At 42.6% G+C, this 25024-nt stretch overlaps 1 protein-coding gene across 1 annotated transcript in view; it reads right to left on the bottom strand.

Annotated features, from left to right (window-relative positions):
- WARS2 (tryptophanyl tRNA synthetase 2, mitochondrial) overlaps window positions 1–25024 on the bottom strand; it is an 84594-nt gene that overhangs the window by 8170 nt on the left and 51400 nt on the right. The window contains exon 3 of the mRNA XM_054042499.1: window positions 1972–2052. Within this exon, the coding sequence (XP_053898474.1) occupies window positions 1972–2052 (81 nt within the window). The remainder of the gene's footprint in view (window positions 1–1971; window positions 2053–25024) is intronic.

Genomic DNA, 25024 nt, shown 5'->3' with positions numbered 1-25024 from the left:
CCTTACTTCTGGGGTGCCTAGAGAGCAGCTTTACTGGAGTTCTTCCAGCCAGGTAGCCCAATCACTCTCTTCCTGCTAGGCTTGCCTCTGGGGCTCATTGGACTCTTCCCAGAGAGGTAGTGATATCTAAACAGTCAAGTTAAGGCCTCTCTGACCCTCCTATAGTCCTGGGCTGCTGCCAAATCAAGTTCATGGCATTCAGTTTGAGCCGGTCCTGACAGATGGCACCAATAGCATGGCTCTGAGGACCACGCCACGGCAGATGCCACCTGCTCAAAAGTAGTGAAAAATCTCTTGAGGTCCCCTGGTGGTGCCCATCTTAGACAGCTTCACAGGGATGGGTGTTGAGTTGGGGGGCCCAGGGTTAGTGGCCACCACAGCCCTGGGTGACCCTAGAGGTTGGAGAACTGACAGCATCTGTTGCTCCAGGTTCTGTTGTTGAGGTTAGCGTGTGGCTAATTCCCTTATCAGCTATTGCTGCTGCTGCCCTAGCTGTTGCTGGATTGCAAGCTGTTGAAGCAGCTGCTGCTGTTTTTGTTGTAGGGTGGCCTGATGCTGCTGGTTTTCTGTGACGCATTTTAACAGCCATTCCAGATCCATTACAAGGTTATTTCTGTCAGGATTTTCTCAACCTCAAACCTCTTCTCTCCTTTTCCCCACTCCCTGCCCCCTTTTCCCCTCCCTTTCAGCAGAGCTGACCAAGTGCCCGCATTCTCCACCACTTGTAAGAGATTCTTTCTGGGGTACTTCTCTAGCTGGGTTGGGGCCCCTTGCCATGCCTAGTTACCGCCACAGGGTCGGCCCAGTCAAGACCACAGCCTCTTAGCCCTTGCAGTGGGCCCCACCCTTGCAGACGTCTTACTTTGTTTATGGGTGAAGAAAAGCAAAAGTTCAAAGTCAACAAAGAAGCCCCTCCAGGGGTCAACAACAAAAAAAGGTCAATGGCACCACCTTACTTCAGGGATGCCTGGGTAGCAGCTTTACTGGAGTCCTTTGGGCTTAGCCCAATCACGCTCTCCTTGCCAGGTTTGCTTCTGGGGGTCACTGGACTCTTCCCAGAGCTGGGGGTCTCGGGCATGGTGGAGGTTCCTCCTGCTGCTTCAGGAGACTCTCCAGCCGCTCCATTCTCAAGGCTTCCCCCTTGCTGACTGCAGCTTCCTCCTCTGAACACTTTCTGCCCTACCATGCATGGTTGGAAGGGCCAGAGAGGTGGGGCTACCTTGGCACTGAACCTCCCTAGCACCTTCCCTGTCAGTGTGGGGTTTATACACCCCAGCACACTTCTGATTTCTCTTCTTGTTAAATAAAGAAAACACAAAGAAATTAAATGCAAAAAATAGTGTTGATGCAATACTAAGAAACTAAGCACATATGTCATGAATGGCAAAAGGGAAGATTTTTCAGAACATCAACTCAGCCACAGTCATCTTTAGTAATGTTTATTTCTGTATCCCTTTTAAAATGTAAACCTTAATATATTCCATACCATACAACACACAGAATATCTAACTAATGTTACAGAAGACTTACTTATGGAATTTCCTTACTTGTGACTGCTTGATTTTTTAGCCTTAATGTTCTGTTGTAGTTCTTGCATTTTATTATTTTACTAGGCTTGAAATAAGAACTTTAAGGATTTTGATAAATGATTAAAAATACCAGTCTATAATTGAAAACCTTCTTTAACTGCCTCTGTATTCTCTGCTTATACAGGTATGCTACTTTGTAACCTCCCACAGCAGCAGCCTCACTGACTCACAATATACAGTTATGTCTCCTATAGTAATAATATTGTACAGGGTTGTTTTCTTTCCTCTTCCTGAAGTGACTCCATCACCTTTTAGTAAGAATGACTGGCCCAGTGTTTATGGTCCACAGGCAACAGAAATTTTTACAAGAAGGACAATACTGTTGTTATTAAATTTCCTTAAATATCCTTTTAGTTTAATATGCTGATCATACAAACCTTACCTTCCACTGCGGAAAGCTTTGTATACGTGGCATACTAGTTAAGCACCCAAGAATCCAACCGAGTTCTGCATGTTCAGGCACCTAAAAAAAAAAAAGCCGTAAGAAATCAGACTAGGTTGAATGTATTTTCACCTGCACACATCATTTCCAGAGAAAGTACAGCCAGTAAAGGCTATTAAACCAGAGAGTAGTAAGATTAGTTTATTTTTGGCTATCATTTTTTCAGTGAGTTTAGTGCTGGTGAGAAGTAACAGAGAGCCCTGGTGGCTGAAGAACCTATATTGATTCATAGTACAAGTACAACTCCTGCAGCAGCAGTACAAGCTTCCCCACCCTACCTGGTCAGCCTGCCCTAACTGACCAAGAAAGAAAACCGTGGAGGTGAGACAGGTTTTTAATTTTCATGTTCATTCAGATCTTGGCCTTTATGCTGAGAATTCCAAGTACCTTGAGGCAGTGGGCTAGGGATTACAGCACAGGACTGTTAGTCAGATCCCCTTGCTTCTAGTCCTAGCTTCAATATTAATTTGCTGTGGGAGTCAAACACATCTCTGTGCTTCAGTTGTCCTGTCTGTAAAATGGGGACAACCTAGACCTCTTAAGTATTCTGGATTTTGTGGCATGCTCTACATTTTGGGTTAATCAGCCTGCCTGTTCTGCAGCACCAAAGGCAGGAGATGTTTTGCAAATGAAAGAGGAAGACTGACTCAAAATATCGATTGACTAAGGGAAGGATGCATGGGGCAGAGAGCCAGGATGCCATATCTAATGTGGGACTACAACCACCAAAACGCCTTCAGGAAATGAAATGATGAACACATTTTAGCATCTGTAAGACTAGATTAGATGATTTTTAAATATATTTTAGATTTTTTTCTTTCCTAATGGTGTCACTCACTACAGGGCAGAGTTAAGGTTGTTTGGTGCCCTCACATTTCTATGCCTTAATGTGTTAAACTTTAACAGGAATCCTAACCTTAATTCTGAATTTCCTGGGTTTATAATGCATGTTTTGGAAATAATTACAACATTGCTGTATTAAACCCCCCCACCATGAATCATTGATGTGTATTTTCAATCTTAACTCCATTTTAACAGTTTTTGTCTGGATGTAATTTATGAGATACAATGTGAGGTGCAACAAAACACAGGTGTTCCACTTCTGGTGATTTGCCACACATTTCAGTTGCCTCTATCACATGCTGGTAGGTTTGAAGGTTGAGAGGTATGATAATAACTAGGACAGAGGGGTTGAGAAACATGCTTGTGTTTCGATCTAAGAGCTCAGATAAAAAGCATTAAAAAGTGCTTATTAACAAGTGGGACAATTACTAATATCATCTGCAGAAATCATTTTGGTGTTGTATGTAGACTTGGAAAAGGATCGATTCCATCACTGACTAAATTTAATATCCATCAAATAGCCCTAAGATTGTAATTACTTTTGGTCACTAATGTTATGGTCCAAGCTGAACTGATGAACTGAGGTGAACAGCTCAGGAACTGATTACAATGACATGAAGCCTCCCAGACCTTCTTTTTTTTTATTCCTTCATGTTCATTTGCCTGCCTGGCTTTAGTACACAAGGCAAAGGGTGACAAAATGGCAGCAAATGTGTCCTCTATGCAATATGCAATGTAAACTGAGCTGGATGGAACTGACTTAACCCATGTCTATTTCATTTAGGAGGAATCACCATCTGGTACAAAACAATTTATCGTTTCTTTCTTCTAGTCACAAAGAGGGGATGTTTTTCTGCTGCATTGGTGTTGACAAGGACTCTCTTCCAAAGCAACGGATTTCACTATATACCTCTGTCATGCCTCCCTCCCACAACCAAGGCTGCATGTGCCTACTGTGCCAGTGGCTTTGACATCCCATGTGTTACCGGAACACTGAGCGATCAGCCATTCTGCAGCCCTGGTTCTAAGCAGTGAGTTACATTCACTGCTAGCCCCCAAAGCCAAATGAAGCATGAAGCATGGTCCATTATTAATACAAAGTGGTAAGAATACATGCTAGTGTAAAGAAGAAAGGCTGGGGGGGAGGAGGGAGGAAGCGCAAAGAAGCACGGAAGAAACAAAGAAAAACAATCACACAGGGTAAAATAAATAAAAGGCTTGTTAACTCATTGTCCCAATACTGCTTAGTACGCTCAGCAGTGATGGATTACAAAGCGCCAGAGCTGCAATCAGTGAAGTCAAGTAGTATCCTTGGAGGAACTTGATTTGTATAAATGGAATTAAATTCATTTAAAATATTGCAGGAAGACTTCTCTATGCTACTAAACAAGGGACCATGGAGTTAATTCATATACACTCACTTAAAGTCATCCCGGTTAACGTTGTTTCGATGTTAAGTTGCTGATCAATTAGGGAACATGCTCGTTTAAAGTTGTGAAATGCTCCTTTCTAACGTCATTTGGCAGCCGCCTGTTTTGTCCACTGCTTGCAGGAAGAGCAGCCCCTTGCAGCTAGCTGGTGGGGGGTTGGAACCAGGGTGGACCAGCCTTTTGTTTGGTGAAAAAAATGTCCCTGGAACCTAACCCCCTCATTTACATTAATTCTTATGGGGAAACTGGATTCGCTTAACATCGTTTCGCTTAGACACATTTTCAGGAACATAAATACAACGGTAAGTGAGGAGTTCCTGTTATAGAAAGAAACAGTCAAAAGTAAAAAAGACATGCCCCATTGCTTTATCACTGTCAATTAATTTCCAGTAGCTTTGTATCAAATTTCATAACATTTATCATGCTAATATTAATGAAGAGCAAGACCTTCGACACACAAACAGCTCATTCCAGCAATAGCTTCAAAAAACTCTTTGATGAAGGTCCTGTTCTTTCTGAAAGAAGTAACTGAAATGCTGAGGATCCTATCTAAAAACCTGGGAAACTAATACACAAAAACACAGTATTGTGTATCAGTTAAGGCTGTTCTATACATAAAATACTTCACATAAAATCTAGGGCTGTCAAGTGATTAAAAAAATTAATCACGATTAATCGCGCTGTTAATAATAGAATACCATTTATTTAAATATTTTTGGATGTTATCTACATTTTCAAATATATTGATTTCAATTACAACACAGATTGTACAGTGCTCACTTTATATTTATTTTTTATTATAAATATTTGCACTGTAAAAAACGAAATAGTATTTTTCAATTCACTTAATACAAGTACTGTAGTGCAATCTCTTTATCATGAAAGTTGAACTTACAAATGTAGAATTATGTACAAAAAATAATTGCATTCAAAATAAAACAATGTAAAACTTTAGAGCCTACAAGTCCATTCAGTCCTACTTCTTGTTCACCCAATTGCTCAGACAAACAAGTTTGTTTACATTTGCAGGAGATAATGCTGCCCGCTTCTTGTTTACGTCACCTGAAAATGAGAACAAGCATTCGCATGGCACTGTTGTAGCTGGCGTTGCAAGATATTTACTTGCCAGATGCGCTAAAGATTCATATGTCCCTTCATGCTTCAACCACCATTCCAGAGGACATGCGTCCATGCTGAAATGGGTTCTGCTCGATACCGATCCAAAGCAGTGCAGACCGACACATGTTCATTTTAATAATCTGAGTCAGATGCCACCATCAGAAAGTTGATTTTCTTTTTTGGTGGTTCAGGATCTGTAGTTTCCGCATTGGAGTGTTACTCTTTTAAGACTTCTGAAAGCACGCTCAACACCTTGTCCCTCTCAGATTTTGGACGGCACTTCAGATACTTAAACCTTAGGTCAAGTGCTGTAGCTATCTTTAGAAATCTCACATTGGTACCTTCTTTGCATTTTGTCAAATCTGCAGTGAAAGTGTTCTTAAAACAAACAACACCAGCTGGGTCATCATCTGAGACTGCTAGAACATGAAATATATGGCAGAATGCAGGTAAAACAGAACATGAGACATACAAATTCTCCAAGGAGTTCAGTCACAAATTTAATTAACAATTTTTTTTTAACGAGCGTCATCACCATGAAAGCATGTCCTCTGGAATGGTGGCCGAAGCACGAAGGGGTATACGAATGTTTAGCATATCTGGCACGTAAATACCTTGCAATGCTGGCTACAGAAGTGCCATGTGAACGACTGTTCTCACTTTCAGATGACATTGTAAACAAGAAGCGGGCAGCGTTATCTCCCATAAATGTAAAGAAACCTGTTTGTCTTAGCGATTGGCTGAACAAGAAGTAGGACTGAGTGGATCTGTAGGCGCTAAAGTTTTACATTGTTTTGTTTTTGAATGCAGTTATGTAACAAAAAATAATCTACATCTGTAAATTGCACTTTCACGATAAAGAGATTGCACTATAGTACTTGTATGAGGTAAATTGAAAAATATGATTTCTTTTGTTTATCATTTTTACAGTGCAAATATTTGTAATAAAAATAATATAAAGTGAGCATTTTCTACTTTGTATTCTGTCTTGTAATTGAAATCAACATACCTGAAAATGTAGTAAAACATCTAAAAATATTTAATACATTTCAATTGGTATTTTATTGTTTAACAGTGTGATTAAAATTATATTTAATCACAATTAATTTTTAAAATCGTGATTAATTTTTTCAGTTAATCGCATGAGTTAACTGTGATTAATCAACAACACTAATAAAATCTAAAAATAAAGTGACATGAAAAGTTAAGTCTATCATAACATACATAAGAACGGCCGTACTGGGTCAGACCAAAGGTCCATCTAGCCCAGTATCTTGTCTACCGACAGTGGCCAATGCCAGATGCCCCAGAGGGAGTGAACCTAACAGGTAATGATCAAGTGATATCTCTTCTGCTGTCCATCTCCACCCTCTGACAAACAGAGGCAAGGGACACCATTCCTTACCCATCCTAGCTAATAGCCATTAATGGACTTAACCTCCATGAATTTATCCAGTTCTCTTTTAAACGCTGTTATAGTCCTAGGGTACGTCTACACTACCCGCCGGATCGGCGGATAGTGATCGATCTATCGGGGATTGATTTATCGCGTGTAATGTAGACGCAATAAATCGATCCCCGATGCTCTCCCGTCAACTGCTGAACTCCAGCTTAGCAAGAGGCGGAAGCAAAGTCGACAGGGGAGCGGCGGCTGTCGATCCCGCGCCGTGAGGACGCAAAGTAAGTGATTCTAAGTCAATCTAAGATACGTCGACTTCAGCAACGCTATTCTCGTAGCTGAAGTTGCGTATCTTAGATCGACCCCCCCCCCCCAGTGTAGACCAGGCCCTAGCCTTCACAACCTCCTCAGGCAAGAAGTTCCACAAGTTGACTGTGCGCTGTGTGAAGAAGAACTTCCTTTTATTTGATTTAAACCTGCTGCCCATTAATTTCATTTGGTGGCCCCTAATTCTTGTATTATGGGAAGAAGTAAATAACTTTTCCTTATTTACTTTCTCCACATCACTCATGATTTTATATACCTCTATCATATCCCCCCTTAGTCTCCTCTTTTCCAAGCTGAAAAGTCCTAGCCTCTTTAATCTCTCCTCATATGGGACCCGTTCCAAACCCCTAAACATTTTAGATGCCCTTCTCTGAACCTTTTCTAATGCCAGTACATCTTTTTTGAGATGAGGAGACCACATCTGCATGCAGTATTCAAGATGTGGGCGTACCATCGATTTATATAAGGGCAATAAGATGCTCTCCGTCTTATTCTCTATCCCCTTTTTAATGATTTCTAACATCCTGTCTGCTTTTTTGACTGCCGCCGCACACTGCGTGGACATCTTCAGAGAACTATCCACGACGACTCCAAGATCTTTTTCCTGATTCGTTGTAGCTAAATTAGCCCCTATCATATTGTATGTTTAGTTAGGGTTATTTTTTCCACATTAAATTTCAGTTGCCATTTTGTTGCCCAATCACTTAGTTTTGTGAGATCTTTTTGAAGTTCTTCACAGTCTGCTTTGGTCTTAACTATCTTGAGCAGTTTAGTATCATCTGCAAACTTCGCCACCTCAGTTTTTCCCCTTTTCTCCAGATCATTTATGAATAAATTGAATAGGACTGGTCCTAGGACTGACCCTTGGGGAACACCACTAGTTACCCCTCTCCATTCTGAGAATTTACCATTTATTCCTACCCTTTGTTCCCTGTCTTTTAACCAGTTCTCAATCCATGAAAAAACCTTCCCTTTTATCCCATGACAACTTAATTTACCTAAGAGCCTTTGGTGAGGGACCTTGTCAAAGGCTTTCTGGAAATGTAAGTACACTATGTTCACTGGATCCCCCTTGTCCACATATTTGTTGACCCCTTCAAAGAACTCTAATAGATTAGTAAGACATGATTTCCCTTTACAGAAACCATGTTGATTTTTGCCCAACAATTTATGTTCTTCTATGTGTCTGACAAATTTATTCTTTACTATTGTTTCAACTAATTTGCCCGGTACTGACGTTAGACGTACCGGTCTGTAATTGCTGGGATAACTTCTAGAGCCCTTTTTAAATATTGGCGTTACATTAGCTATCTTCCAGTCATTGGGTACAGAAGCCAATTTAAAGGACAGGTTACAAACCATAGTTAATCATACAGCTTAAAAGAACGTACCACAACCTTAACTCTGCCCCAACTTGGATGTCAGATTTCCAGCACTGCCTTCTCCAGACACTTGAGTGAATGCAACTTTACAGAACTGCAGAAAAGGGATGGTGTAGGGACTGAGGGAGTATGGCCTGTTTGTGGTGGAGATAAGATGGTGGAATTCGGGGAGGAGATGATGGAAGGTTGGCATCCCATTCTCTGTCACATCATCACCTGACCTGAGATACTGACAAGGCCCTGTCTATAACTGTAACAGTTACACAATTTTAATTACAACCTAATTCTTCAAGTGTAAACTATGCATGAGTTAGTTTAACTTTTTCTAAATTTTAAGGAGACCTGGGTTCACATCCGAGCTCTGCCACTTTTATTCCTAGGTAATCTCAGGCAAGTCACTTCCTTCCCTGTGCCTCAGTTTTGCCATCTGCAAAATTGGGATAGTAATACTGACCTCCTTTGTAAAAGAGCTATGGACGAAGTACATTATATAAGAGCTAGGTACTATTATTATTTAAACTTTTTGGAACTCCTAAACCATTTGAAGTATTTCCCCACAATTCTAATTTTACTCTATAAATATGAATGATTATCTGTTTTGCTTTTTTAAAAAAACAGGCCCAGGGTTGTTTTTTATTTTTGAATAGCAGGCAGCTTGATATGCCCCTTCAACAGAGGAATGGGTCTCTACCTTAACTATGGCTCCATTATTTTGGTAGGATCTGAGAGCAGAGGTCTAGAATCCAGGCCTGCAGGAGCCCTGGAACTCTGACATTGCCTCATCATCACCAAGTGAGACAGCAAAGCACCATCTCCCTAAACTTGAAGATTTGGCCCCACAGAATATTTTATTGGAGCACCCAAGGCCTGTGGCCGCCTGAATGGCTCACATCTGCTACTTAAGCCAGGAAGTGATGCAGGTGGGCTGTCCAAGCAACTGTGTAGACTTTCTGCTGCTGCTACACTGGACCCTGCTCTCACCTACCTCCTGCAGTCATGATCCCACCAAGTTCCTGATTCATGCTCTGCTCCTGACCTGAGCCTCTCGCTCCTAACTCCTGCCTTGCTCTTGCTCCTTGCCTCTCTCTGGTTCCTGTCCTTTCACTTTGCTCCTGACCATCGGCTGTCAGTCCTGGCTCTGCCTTGCAGTTCTGACTTCTGACTCAAACTCTGGCTCAATCCTTTGCTCTGGCATTTGGTATCTAACCCCAGCTCCAATCCTCAGCTTTGACTCCTGGTCCTGACTTTGGCTCAGCCCCCAGGCTTTGGTACTTAGCAGTTGACCCCAACTCTCCCCCGCACTTCTGTTCCCTGACCTGGATACCTGCTCTGCCCACTAGACATGACTCCTGCTCTGACTGCTTAGGCCAGACTGCCCACATCCTGGTTCCTGACATTTTACATACATGAAACCGACTGGAAAAGCATATGTCTCATCTGCCTCTAGGAGCCAGTCCACATAGAGGACAGCAGCCTAATACTGCTACCAGTTACTCCATCAGTTCAAAGTGATTCACATCTGTGCTGGTGATAGAGAGGTTCCTTACCAGTAACTGGCGTTCTTCAAATGTATTGCACCTGCATATTTGCTATGGAATCTTTCTAAAGAGTAGTGTGTATTGGGGTCAACTGCCTCTCTCTGCCCTTCCCTTATGGAGGATTCAGAAGTTATTAAAGGGGCAACCAAAGACCCTAACCACAGAATCATAGAATATCAGAGTTGGAAGGGACCTCAGCAGGTCATCTAGTCCAACCCCCTGCTCAAAGCAAGACTAATCCCCAAACAGATTTTTACCCTAGTTCCCTAAATGGCCCCCTCAAGGATTGAACTCACAACCCTGGGTTTAACAGGTCAATGCTCAAACCACTGAGCTATCCCTCCCCCCCCCCTTCAGCTCTTTCCCCTAATTTTGGAATTATTTACCTTAGACTCTGAAGAAGTGAGGGTGGGGGGGAGGAGAGTGAATATAGAGAGGCAGTGCATTCAAAGACCAACAATTAGTTGTAGGTAGCCTCTTTCCTTACAGTGGCTTCCACATATTTCCACCTGTTGGAGATTAATGAGCACTACCCTTCCCCCCATGACTCTGGAACACAGACTGAGGAGTTCTAAGTGAACAAGGACTCAGAATTGCCAAAGTGAGCATCAGTTCTGGATGGCAAGTCAAGATATATCAGAAGGGACCACAGCTCTGTTCTCTCAGATCAGAATGCAAGGGACAATATTTTATTCAGTTTATTTTTTTGGTGCTTTAAGTACATATAGCGCTTCAAGTACAGTAACTCCTCACTTAACGTTGTAGTTATGTTCCTGAAAAATGCGACTTTAAGCGAAACGATGTTAAGCGAATCCAATTTCCCCATAAGAATTAATGTAAATGGGGGGGTTAAGTTCCAGGGAAATTTTTTTTTGCCAGACAAAAGGCATTATATACATTTTAAACAATTTTCAACAAGCAATTTAATACAGGTATAAGTTTTAAACAATTTTAAAGAAACAATTTAATACTACAATCATCACTGCTGAGTATGAAGCTTGGTTGAGGTGTTAGAGTCAGAGAGTGGAAGAGGATGGATTGTCCGGCTGCTTCTCTTGCTGTTCTTGCAAGCACAGGCACTGACTTTGCTGGGGGCAGGGGGCTTAACCCTCGGCTCATCCACTCCACCTCTTCCCCCAAACCCCCACCCTTGACCCGCCTCTTCTCCCCCCGCACCTCCTCCCCCTTTACTTCGCACGCTGCGTCCTCGCTCCTCCCCCCTCCCTCCTGCCTGGGGCAATTAGCTGGCTTGCAGCGTTTAGGAGGCAGGAGGGAGGGGGGAAGAGCGAGGACTTGGCATGCAGGCTCTCCCTCCCTCTTCTCCCTGCCTCCTGCCCGGGGCAATCAACTGGTTTGCGGTGTTCAGGAGACAGAGGAGGGAGGGGGAGCCTGCGCACCGAGTCCTCGCTCCTCCCCCCGGGCAGGAGGCGGGGGAAGGCGCCGATCCAGGGGGTCTGCCGGCGGGCGGAAGGTGCTGTGAGGACGGCGGGGGGGGGGGGAAGAGGGGCGGATAGGCGTAGGGAGGCTGCCAGCTGTGGAGAAAGCAGGCAGCCAAACAACATAAGAGTGGAGCGTTGCACAACTTTAAATGAGCATGTTCCCTAATTGATCAGCAACATAACAACGAAATAACGTTAACTGGGACGACTTTAAGTGAGGAGTTACTGTAACAGCTTTTCAAATTCTATGAAGACAGGGATCCTACGTGGATGTTTCTTTGGATTAGTTGAATACTTTTTGATATATCCAGGTGAATAAACAGCTGACAAGTCTTAAGCATGGGTGTAAAAAAGATTGCAGAAACAGGCTGGTTAACAGAAACGGAGATGACTTGAGACTGGAAATGGGGAAGAGAACACCGACCATATCACACTTATCATATGGACTATTGTTTATAGAGGACTGGCCATTAGGCTGGTATCTCAAAGTCTAGCATGTAGCTACAACTATGAGGACTGTCTTCTTCCCTCCAACAAACTCAAACAAAGCAGACAAGAGCTTGGTGAAACAAGACTCCAAACCCAAATCAAAAGAAATATATGCACTAGAGAGAACACTCCCGGGGCAGCTAAGTGAATATGTCCCCCTTGTGGTATTCACACCACAACCAAATGTGCTGCTGTAAAATAAATCCTATAAAAAGATTCCTTGGACACAGGTGTGAAGGGCAAAGCAATTATCTCTAGAAATCTTAGTGGTGCACAGGGCAGCCTTTCCACAAAGTACGGTGTTGCAAGGTGTGTGAGGACTACTGCCCTAAGCACTTGTGGGTGGAAGCTGGAATCATAACCCAGAAAACTTGATAGAACTCAAAACACAGTTCTGAATGTTCAAAGTGTAATAGACAGCAATGTTAAAAGCAAGAGACTTGTTTGGTCAAAGATTGCTGCTTTTTGATAAGAACCATTAAAATTCCAACAAACTCTCTCAAGCCTGTTGGCAATCCAGACGTCCAGATGTCAGCCTGAGAAGATGCAGGGGTAGAAGATCCAGTACATTGTTAAGTAATGCTAACAACAGATGGCAGATTTGTCTTCAAACATCCTACAAGACCTGGTTATGGCTACTGACAACATCTTGGCTCTATCCCAAATGATCTGCAGACAAATTTCCTGAACCTATGGAAATCAGAGGAAACGCACAGAATTCCCGATTCCAGTCCAAAAAAGGGGACTCTGCTAATGACAATGGGTCTCGCTTGACTCTGAAGCAGAACTGGAGATAACAGATGTTCACCCTGGTAATAAGGAGACCTGGTTGGGTCTCCACTTACATAACACATAATATCAGCCAGAGGTAAGACATTTATGCTGTTGTACGAAAATTGTGTTAAAAGAATTTTCCTGGGTTTAGGTAAGTTCTGATCAAAAGAGAAAAAGATTCACTAGCTAAACAAACAGATTTCAACTCCAAACCCTTATGTGGAGCTTTTATCTCTTGCAGAATCCATAAACATCACAAGGGCTGGGAAACAAGGTGAACATCCTATCTAGAAATATTACTGTAGATTGTAAGAAAGGAGGAAGGGAATTCCTTAACAAGCACGTTATCTTCACCTTCAGTATTTTGAATGACTTGATACATAAATAGCTCTGGTGTAATCAGTCTTATGGAGCTACAGGCATAGCCTGAGTAAATGTAGCACCCATTTACACGGTTATGGAACTTGTCTGTGGACGCAAATATAGATGAATGCCCTGTTGACTGAGACAGATCAAGTCATGATAGCAGGGTTCTCTCTCTCTCGCTTTCATTTATGTGCTTAAAGGGAAAGCATTTAATAGATACTTTCAACGAGGTGGTCTGGTATAGCAGGCTCTGGTGTTTGTCCCATGAAGAGGCGATACAATGTCAATGTCACCTTATAAGTAGCAATTTTCATGTACTGTGTGGCCAAGGAATAGCACTAACAATTCTAAGCAAATTATGTTCTTAAACTCAGCTGAGAATCCCAGATTTATAAATTAAATCCTTTCCCACTGGGCATTGTTACTTACCTAAGCAGTCTGGTTCAGGTAAATTTTAAACAATGTAAGAACATTTCTGAGGCATATGCACCTGAAACAGATTGTTTGCTAAGCCCAAATGGAGAATGAAAGTCCAAGCTCTTCCTGGCACTGCAGTTAGAATAGGTTCCAGAACAAAAGCACTAGAGATCTGGCATTGGAGGGCCCAATCTGATGATAAAGACCTTCTGTGCCAAAGCAGGAGGGGATGCCAAGATTTCCTTTAAAAAATTCTTTAAAATAGTTATTCACTCCAAGACTTGGAAATGTCAATGTACACTTGCTTGTCAAGTTGGTCCAAACAAAGATATTACCTCAGCCACTTTGTCTCTCTAGAATCTGGGGACTGACAGGGCTATAACAACACTGCATACATAAAAAGACAAGCATGCAGATCCAGTAATCCAACATTGGTAGATAAGGAGTGGACTCCAGGACTTAGAAACAAAGCACTGATACAGGTGTTGGGAACTGGATGTCTCCAAGTAATCACAGCCCTGGATGTTTTCAAAGTCATTTTCAGAGCCCATATGTGGCACTGAATGGAGACTCAGGTACTGAAGCTACCTCAACCCAGGCCTGGGAACAGGTTTCCAAGGTTTCAGTGCTGAGGGCGTCTTAGCACTCAAGGGCGCCTCAGATAGGGAATCCAGCTGAAGGGTTTAGGAGCCAATGAAGGCCATTTCAGGTTGTATGCAGAACCCCAGCATGTTATGTGAACAGTTAAGACTGGTTTCCCCTGGAAGGACTCCCACAAAGGAATTCCTACAGTTTCAGCTTGCAAGTTCTGGGTGTAATGCCTACTTGAGACTAAGGATCTGGCTATGGAAAGACTATGATAGTAGATCCAAATTTATGGGTGTCGACGCAGTAGGGCTCAAAGGATCAGGAGACTATGGTGCCACCTAGATCAACAGAGTCAATTTCACTCAGCACCAGACTCAGTCTACTGAGATAAGTTTGGGGGCTTGTGAGCCACTTATGCTAAATATAGAACATCACAGTATGTGATTCACCCTGAACCTGTGGTTCTGGATCCTCACCACTGATCTGCTAAACAGTATTTATGGAATCAAAAAAGTCAAAGGTGCTGGACCTTTGGCATCACACGCAGCTGTCCTTGACAAATCAGGAACCTTGGTGACACTGACATACAATCTAATACTCTCCTAATAAATGTCACTTCAGAGACTTTTAGCATTGGACCCAGTTGACCTGAGCAAACCCATGGTCCTGAGTATTGCAGATATGGGACAAACAACAACTTTGACTGGTGCCTTATCCAAGCTAATGGTGTTGAATCTTTGCCAACTATGTTGGTTCAGATGGATCCATGGATCCTATTGTCACCTGAGCTGGGTACAGAACCACTTGAACTAAGGTCGACCTTAGTGCCACTTACTGTGACCCATCAATTGGAACCAGGCCACTTCATTAAGTAGGTCACCAGGTCATGATTTTAGATCCTAAGCACTGAACTCAGTCAGCTTGGATGGATCCAGGGAAGTCTACAGGGTGGGAACCTCAGGAACACACTAGGTCAACCCATAAGGATCCAGGGACCTTGACATTGCATTGATGGTGCCAGGCTCACCCAGATAAGACCAGGGAGGCAAACACTGCTTAAGCTGGGCACGGTCACTTAGGCTAGCAATGTCCAGACAAAGTTGATACTGGATTTAGATACTGCCAGATTTAGTTGACTGGGCCTGAGACCCACATGCCATGGGTAGGGGTGAGGAAGCCCTCTTGGTCCTGAAGGTGATTCAGATGATACCTGTGCCCAAGAGGTACCATTTTGAATGTGTTCTTCTAATATAAGAAAAACTGCACTAAGAGAAACAAAGAAACTGATGAGCAAAGTGTCATAGGCACTGCTCGATATCTGAGCTTGCTGTACCTTTGGTGGTTAAAAAAGGAAGTGAAGTATAGTTAGGGCACTCCCCCTTTACAGCCTCTGAATCCTCTTCGAACCAAGCGGAAGGAGGGGTAAAGTGGCCCCAATGGACAATGCTCTCTAGAAAGATTTCACAGCTCAACGCCAGGAGGTGATAATCCCAGAAGTGAGAACACACAGGAGCCACTCAGAGAACTAAAAGTTCCAACCTTGCTGATGACCCATGTGGGGGTCAGTAAAATTCCACATAGTGAAGTTTTGTCAGTTTTCTCTTCTAAAATGTAAAGTTACATTTACACACACACGCACACACACACACACACACTCGCTTGCAGTTATGTAAGAGATAAGGTTGTAAAATCAAACACTCAAGGCTTCGGAAATGCTAGAATTAAGATTGCATACACGGAATGGGCCCAAATGAAGGCTACAGGGGCAACCTTAATTCTGGCATTTCCTATCCAGAAAATGAAGGAACATGCAATAAGTGGCCACTTGTGAAAAGTCTGGTCTAAGTGACTTGCCCAGCATCACACAGGAACTCTGTGGCAGAGGTGGGGACAGAATCCAATTCTCCAAGGTGGCATTCAACTGCCTTAATCATGAAACCATCCTTTCTCTCCCTGGAATTCCCTGCCCCATCCAATGCACACCTACCAACTTCTTCAACAGATAAGAACATAAGAATGGCCGTACCAAAGGTCCATCTAGCCCAGTATCCTGTCTACAGACAGTGGCCAATGCCAGGTGCCCCAGAGGGAGTGGACCAACAGGCAATGATCAAGTGATCTCTCTCCTGCCATCCATCTCCATCCTCTGACAAACAGAGGCTAGGGACACCATTCCTTACCCATCCTGGCTAATAGCCATTAATGGACTTAACCACCATGAATTTATCCAGTTCTCTTTTAAATGCTGTTATAGTCCTAGCCTTCACAACCTCCTCAGGTAAGGAGTTCCACAAGTTGACTGTGCGCTGCGTGAAGAAGAACTTCCTTGTATTTGTTTTAAACCTGCTGCCTATTAATTTCACTTGGTGACCCCTAGTTCTTGTATTATGGGAATAAGTAAATAACTTTTCCTTATCCACTTTCTCCACATCACTCATGATTTTATATACCTCTATCAGATCTCCCCTTAGTCTCCTCTTTTCCAAGCTGAAGAGTCTTAGCCTCTTTAATCTCTCCTCATATGGGACCCGTTCCAAACCCCTAATCATTTTAGTTGCCCTTTTCTGAACCTTTTCTAGTGCCAGTATATCTATGAAGTAGGGGGTCCCATAGATGCTAGCTTTACTAACTACACAGTTCTGATTCATTCCCCAAGCACCATCCATCCTGTGCACAGAATGATGCAGGTGTGCTGCAGGCAAAATAGTAATTTAAAGACTATCATAATGCATATGCACAAAGGGGCTGAATTAATGTTGCACAGGCAATCTTAAAATTGGTATTTCCTAACTTCTGAGTGCTTAACTTTGCAATGTTAACTTTTTAAAATGTAGTTTTGTATGAAGTTTCTCAATTAAAAAAAAAGCAAATTTAAAAACAGAAATTCCATCATGTAGAACTATACTGACTCCCATGTCTATTGACTGGCAGTGTTGCAATCTTTAGGTAAAGTCTACACTTTGAGCTGGGAGTGTGAAGCCCGGCTCAAGGAGACATATTTGGGCTAGCTCAATCAGATCAAGCCTGCTAAAAACAGAGTAGTCGTGACCATGCGACTGGCGGGAGGGGCTAGCTGCCCTGAGTACATGTCTAAGGTCTTGAACAGGTACATAGCTGGAGTCCCTCCTGCCGGTCATGCCGCTGCAGCTACACTCTATTTTTAGCATTCTAGCTGGATGTGCAAGTATGTTTCCTTGAGCTGGGCATCATACCACCAGATTGAAGTTTAGACATACCCTCAGATTCACATCACAGACCTCTACCACTCAAGCTCATTCATAGAGTTTAAGGCCATACGGGACAATTACACCATCTAGTCTGACCCTCCTGTATATCATAGGCCAACAAACTTCACCTACTTAGCCCAATAACTTTTATTTGATGAAAATATAACTTGTATTTGACTAAAGCATATCTTTCAGAAAGGCATCCTGTCTTGATGTGAAGATATCAGGATATGAGAATCTACCACTTCCCTTGGTAGTTTGTTCCAGTGGCTAATCACTAGCACAGTTAAAAAATTATACTTCATTTCTAATTTGAATTTGTCTGGCTTCAGTTTCCAGCTATTGGTTTTTCTTATCTTGCCTTTTTCTGCTAGATGAGGAACCATTTTCTATAACAGAGTAACTGATAGCAGTTGTAGGCTGTTAACTACTATGGGGACCAGCTGGTTTCACAGCTATTTGCTGGACAAGAGAGGAAACATTGGGGCTCTGGAATCCTAAATTCTATTCCAGGTTGTGGAGAGGAGTGTGCTCTAGTGATTCTATCCCCACAGCCTGCCTCTCACTCCTCTGAATTTGAATCAGGCTGCTGCCTCCTCCACATTGCCTCAGCATCAGCATGGGAAGCCCTGATCACAGGCAAGACAATCTCCTTGCTCTCAGTTCCAGCACCAGGTATCATCACAGTGGGCCCCAGGAACCAAGAGATACAACCATAGGGAAAGTTCTGCTCAGCATCGGCAGCAGTGGGCTGGAGCATGCTGAGTGCAGACAATCTTCAGATAGTTTAGATGCCAAACTAAACAAACCTCTATTGAGCATGCATAAATAGTGATTTTCTGAGACTTGTAACTTAGATATGGATGGATTTTCATGGGGATAGCAAAAAGGCACTTCTCTCACCGTGAGTGACAACACCCATCTCCACCACCCCTCCGCCTCATACGCACCCCAAATTTCAAGACTCTGCTCTGAAGCATTAAGGAACTAGTTCTTCTCAACTAGATGGTTGTGAAATTTAACATTTGCAAAACAACCTATTCTTCCCAAATTGTATTTTCAAGAATGACTGATGCTTAAAATAAAAATAAAAATCAGGCACCTGGAATGAAAAATTTCAACTCCAATGATTAAAGGTGTGCAAAGTTGTAAGCAACTGAAAAGAGGTTCTTATAAGAGAAAGTGTTTGGCAAAGTTAACTAGAGATGTAACTGTCAGCGCTACTTATAGCAAAATTCATAAGAGATTACATACGCACAAGGTGATGTAAATTGATCAGAAATTATGGGAAGAGAATGGAGGTGGAGGTTCAAAGGGCATTCTTGCCAATTGCTAAATTTAATAGGAAAGAGAAAAATCTAAGAGTAAAGTCTTCTCTAAGCTTTCCACAAGTCCTGCAGACTATTTTAACTAGAGTTCAAGCAACTGCATGAAGGAGCAGTCAGCAGATGTGTCTGTTGGATGGAGATGAAGAAAAACCAGAAAAAGTCCATACATGGAGCAAAGCAAATGAACATCTTCCAACTCCCAAAGCAGCGCTCAAGGATTTCTTCTGCAATGAGCAAAACCGCAATTTAGGAGATGTCACTGACTGCATGTCAAGTCAACCTACTAGAACATCACTATTAGAAACCCTGACTAGCAGCTATCTAATCTAATCCATTAAATCCTGCATGTCAGCTCCAGCTGCTTTTGTGTCCTGAAGGATATAAATATCAAAAAATATTTCCTGCAGCTTGGCTCAAGAATTTTGAAGACTATCAGTCTTACAAATCCCCTATTTATTGTTTCCCTTAGGAAACTAGCTATCTCTCATTTAGTTGTTTTCACTAAAAAACTAACCACATCCACATGATGAATCCCTCTATTTGGCCACCAAGACCACACCTTTGCTAAATACATCAAGTTTGTGCTGTCGATCTGTTCTGTACGTCTGTGTGCTCAAGTTCAAGTCTTCCCATTTCTCTTCTCCCACTCCCACATCTTTCCAAATCTTTCACAAGCCAAAAAAACTTCTTAACACCTCTCAGCAGGTTGAGACTGTCGCCTCCCCACTCCTAACAGTGATGTAGAGGTTTCATGTCCCCTCACCTTCAATCTTCATTGCATCAAATCAGCACAGCAACACAAGAGTATTTCCTGCTGATTGCTGATAAAAATTATTTCCAGTGCAAACTATTGGACCCTTTCCCTGTGGAGCTCACATTTGGTCTATGTTTAACCTGTTTTCAGACTTTTAAAAACTTCAGTGACATTTACAGCAAACATGGTTACATGTGGATGATCCTCGCACTTCCCTGGAAGTCCAGCATGTTTCCCTTCTTTCATTCAAAGGAAACTTGTTCTGGTTTGCTGCCCAGTTTGTCCCTCCGTAAAGACAAATGGCTTTTCAGTTGTCTACTCTTCTTTCTACACCTTAGGATTCTGTGATCATTTGCAATTCCCAGGCTGCTCTAATAAAGTCACAATACTATATAAGGCCAATTTCACCCTCTTCTTGACATTTGACTTTATTAATAAACTAACAACACTAACAAATTGAGACCCAAAGCTTGACTGTTTCTAGAGCTTCTCCTGTGCGACAACTTCTCTCCTAGACTCTAGCTCTCTTCTACCAGCTGACTGCTGCACTCCTCTGATCACTACCCTTGTGGTTTCAGTGGAATGTATGATTTTGTCAGTTAAACCTGGCCAGTTGGAAAATATCTGCCACCTGTGGTGTTGCAGAAGGGCCAACGTCTCCTGCTTTTGGATGGGTTTCAAACCCTCCCATATATCAAGGCCCTCCAGAGGGATTTCTTTCTTACTCTCCCAAATCAATTAAAGGGGCACTTAATGTTCCCTCATCAGCACAACAAATCATATTCACTCCCTTCTCCCTTTTATGGTAAGCCTTCATTCTAGCAACATGTACTGTTTGCACAGCTCCCCTGCCACGGGGGTTCCTTACATCGTAAGTGACCTTGTTCACTCTATCAACTGAAAAGGTTCTTCCCAACAATTCTGCATTTTGTTCTTCCTCACTGGAATCAACACCAATACCAAATCACCTATGTCAAAAGATCTCTCTTCAGCATGCCTGCCATACCGAGCTTTTTGAGTCACCTGATTTCTTTCAAGGTTTTGCTGCACTAAATCCATCATAGCCTTTAAATTCTCTTTAAAATGATTGACATACTCCCCTACAGGCTGTCTTGTCTCCTTTGTTCTACCCTCCCAAGAGCCTCAAATCATCCCCTCACATGTCTTCCATAAAGGAGATCAAAGGGGGCAAAGCCAGTAGATTCTTGAGGTACACTTCCGTGTGCAAATAACACATAAGAAAGTAACAAATCCCAGTCTCTCGCTTGCCTGATAACATACATCTTCAGCATAGCTTTCAAAGTCCCATTAACTCTTTCCATCAGACCATTCATTTCTGGATGATGAGAGCAGCCTTTATGAGTCTTACTTCACACAATTTCCATAACTTAAAATTTGCACTGTGGTCTGACAAAATATCTCTGGGAAAACTTACTCTGCTAAAATGCTGAATAGGACAGTGACCATGGTCTCAGCTTCTATATTAGATAGAGCTGTGGCTTCAGGGTACCTGGTGGCAGAATCCACCACAACAAGAATATATTTCTTTCCAATCCTGGATGCTTTGGACACAGGCCACACAATATCCAGAGACACTCTGGCAAACACCACGTTAATGATGGGCAATGGGTGCAAAGGTGCCTTGCAAAGTCCTTTTAACGTCTCATGCTGCTGACGTAAGTCACAGCTCTTACAGTAATTTTTTACTGTCTCACACATGTGAGGCCAATAGAAATTCTGTTTAAGTCTCTCACGGGTTCCTTTTACTCCTAAATGCCCAGCTTAAAAAAAATCATGGCTTAACTGCAGAAATTCTGTCCTGTATTTATCAGGTACAAGCACCTGCTTGCAAACAGCACACCTCTTTTTTCCTATGGAATCCTCTTTGTACAACAAAACTCCTTAAAGAAAAAAATCTATCCTTTCCTTCCTCACCTGGCGTATTATTCTGAGTCGCAACCCTCTCCTGGTCCAGGGAAGGATCAGTCTGTTATGCCTCAATAAAGTCCTTTGGAGTCTCCCTTAAACTCACAGCAGACTCTGGCAAAGCAGTGGAATTTTCAAATTTCTCCTCTGAAGACAAACTGCTACTCTCAGCTGACGAAGGACTGAGGGCATTTCCCTCCTGCTCCCAGCCCCTCCTGCTGTCCACAGACAAACCAGTGTGGTAGAGCTATACTGTTTCTAGCTGCGAGTTATAACATCAACCTGCTTAGACATGGCTAAAATGTTATTACCTTTTAAAATATCAGCAGGGAGCAGATTTCTAATACCCACAATATCATCACCCTTAAAATCCTCCCACTCAAGGTGGACCTTAGCCAGAGGCACAGCTACAGAGCATTCAGACAAAGCTAATATATTTGAACTCTGACCAGAGTGTTTGTCTTTCTCCCTTACCAAACTTTCCTCGACCAAAGTGACTTGGGATGCTGTGTCCCTCCAGCCCTTATAATCTATGCTATTTACCTTAGCATCCCTAATAAATCTTCACTGCCTTCCCAACACTCAGTCCTTACATAGTTCACTGGGTCCTGCACCTTCTCTACTGCTGTCTCTGGTACCATTGTAGAGGCATCACAATTGGGGTTGTGAATCATAGGGTTACCTTGAGTTTTGGGCACGTTGATTTTATATGATCAGGAGCCCCACAGTGATGGCAGACTACCTGCCTTCCCTTAGGGTAGGGGGTTTTAAAACCTGGGCTCCTCTGGGGTTTCTTATCAACATTGGGTTTAGGTTTACTTCCAATCCCCTCCTCCCTCTTAACTGGGGTGACAGGGAATTTGCCTTCCCCTGGGATTTGCATCCCCCATGGACCCTTGATTCAATATATTCATCAGGAATTTCTATAGTCTATGGAAGGTTTTTTGTCACAGATGGCTGCCTTTACCTCATCTGTAACTACCCCTAACAGCTGTTCTTGGGCCATCAGATCGAACAGTTTTTCATAATCACCTTCAGCCCTTACTCCCATTATCCATTTTCTCATAAAATTACACATTTTGTGTATATATTCAACATGAGTGATACTGTCAAACATTTTTAAGATTTCTATACTTCAGTCAATAGATCTCAGGGGTGATCTTTAATTTTTTCAATACATTTTCTTTACAATTCTTACACATCATAGCATCCTCTTCCTCCATATAATTAAAAACTTGTCTCACTAGCCCAGTTAATCTGGTGAAGAGGATAGGCATCCACTTATCCTCTGGGATCTTGTGGATTCCACACAGTCTCTCAGAGGTAAACAGGAACTCTTCTAGAGCGACAAGGTAGGTCAGGTAATATCTTTTATTGGTCCAACTTCTGTTGGTGAGAGAGAAAAGCTTTTGAGCTACACAGAGCTGTTCTTCAGGTGTGGGAAAGGTACTCAGAGTGTCACAGCTAAATACAAGATCAAACAGATAGTTCAGCATAAGTAGTTAACAATGGCCCCTTAGAATATGTGCTAACACCCCAGTAGTCATAGGACAAAAAGGGGGGACGGTGGGTTACAGATTGTTATAATAAGCCATAAATCAAGTGTTTTAATTAGGTGCATGATTTTTAGTGTCTAGCAGTTACAAATTTAAGTTCCCAAGCTTGTCTTTTGAAAGTGTTGTGCAGGCTTCCTTTGCAGATGAGGACTGATTGTTCAGATATAGAGTGATCACTTTGTGAAAAGTGTTCTCCCACAGGTGAAATGTTGTTTTTGCCTCTTCATTTTCCTGTGAGTTCATTCAAGAGCATAGCGATTGTTTGGTTTCATGCATATAGCTGTTATTGGGGCACTTAGTGTAGTGGATTGAGGTATACCAAATATTGCGATAGGCACATGTTGGACCCATAGCTCTTGAAAGGTGTGTTGTGGGGGGGTGTTGATCATTGCAGGTCAGGGGTTGTTTGAAGGCCAGATGTGCAGGTTCAGGGAAGATGTCTTTCAGGATGGGGTCCCCAATGAGTAGGAGTTGTAGTTAACATAAGAACGACCATACTGGGTCAGACCAAAGGTCCATCTAGCCTAGTATCCTGTCTTCCAACAGTGGCCAATGCCAGGTGCTTCAGGGGGAATGAACAGAACAGGTAATTATCAAGTGATCCATCCATTCCCGACTTCTGGCAAACAGAGGCTAGGGACACCATCACTGCCCATCCTGGCTAATAGCCATTGATGGATCTATCCTCCATGAATTTATTTGATGATACCCCATATGGATTCTAGTGTGGATGTCAGGGTGATAACTAGGGGTGTGTGGTCAGAGACTGTTTTATTTCTGTATTGAAGCAGATTCTCTCTGGGCATTTGGGTGTCCAGTTCCAGGATGCAATCTACTTTTCTGGTGGAGTGTCATAGGAACTCTTCTATGCAGTTAGTCTCTTTGCTACTGTGGAGGAGGGAGAGGGTGTAATCACTGGCTGAGGGAATTCTTTTTGCTGCTCCAGTACTTTGACCTGCAATGTATGAGCTTCCATCTGTTTCTGGTATGCCCTCTCCTCGGCTTCTAGCTGTTCCACATGTCTTCAGTGGGCTTTCTACTTGACCTGTTTGTTAGCTATGTATCATTGGTGGGCTCTCTCCTCAACCTTCTCACTGGCTTTGACTGATGCTTGGATTGCCTCAGTCTCCCTGATCCGCAACTCTGCCATCATTCTCTCGTGTTTACATTCTTCCTGGGCTGCCAAATACTACAATCAGACCAGTTCCCCAATAGTGTCTGGAGCAGCAGGGTCCTTGGATGCCTGGTCAAAACTTATGAGCAAAGCTCTCAGTTCCAGATTTGGGGTTTTCCTTTTAAAAGATATTCCCCTCTCCATGCATGTTCAAGGTCTTTTGTGACAAGACTATCATATAACAGAGGCCCACTTACTGTGTCTATTCTTTAATCCTTAAAACTCTCAATACCAAGCTTAAACTTTTAACAGCACTGGGTTATGATCTATAAATCCAACTGACCAGTGGCATGTGAATTGGGCCAAGATTACACCAATGTCACACTGTCTGGAGTGGCTCATGAGCGAGAATACCAATCTCAGGGCAGACTGTTAAGAAGCAAGCACAAACCCCAAACTTGTTGTGGGTTCTATACATAGATTTCACCAACCAAGTAACAAGTGTAAACTCGTCAGGCACTACACAGCTGTAGCATGGTGTCAGAGTCCCCTTGGGTATTCCAATCTATCTTGCCACTCAGAGAAACTTGACTCTGATAGATGGTCACTTAACATCAAAGATCACAAAATAAAATGTGTCTGTGTGGGCAGTCTGGGATATTTAGAGGTTGGGGTTGTGTAACTGAAGAGATACAAATAAAGTTTCAAAAAAGGGAAAGATTAGAGGATTTATACATATTTCAGGAGCACCTGCCAGTGCTCCCAATACCCTCAAAAAATTCAAGAGACCTGTAAGAGTGTTTTCCATTTTTAGGCTGAACTACGAAGAGGTGTAAGGTTCTGTCAAAGCCTAAAGCAACATTGACAAGGTTGCTGATAATGCACCTCCATATAATAAACAAATAGAAGAGAAAAATCACTAGTGTATAAAGAAGAACAGAACCATGAACAATAAGCAGCAAGTCAGATTGCTTCTT

This window comes from Malaclemys terrapin, chromosome 1, assembly GCF_027887155.1.
Source record: "Malaclemys terrapin pileata isolate rMalTer1 chromosome 1, rMalTer1.hap1, whole genome shotgun sequence".
Lineage (NCBI taxonomy): Eukaryota > Metazoa > Chordata > Testudines > Emydidae > Malaclemys > Malaclemys terrapin.
The sequence above is the reverse complement of the archived record's forward strand: the minus strand, read 5'-3'. Positions and strand labels throughout refer to the sequence as shown.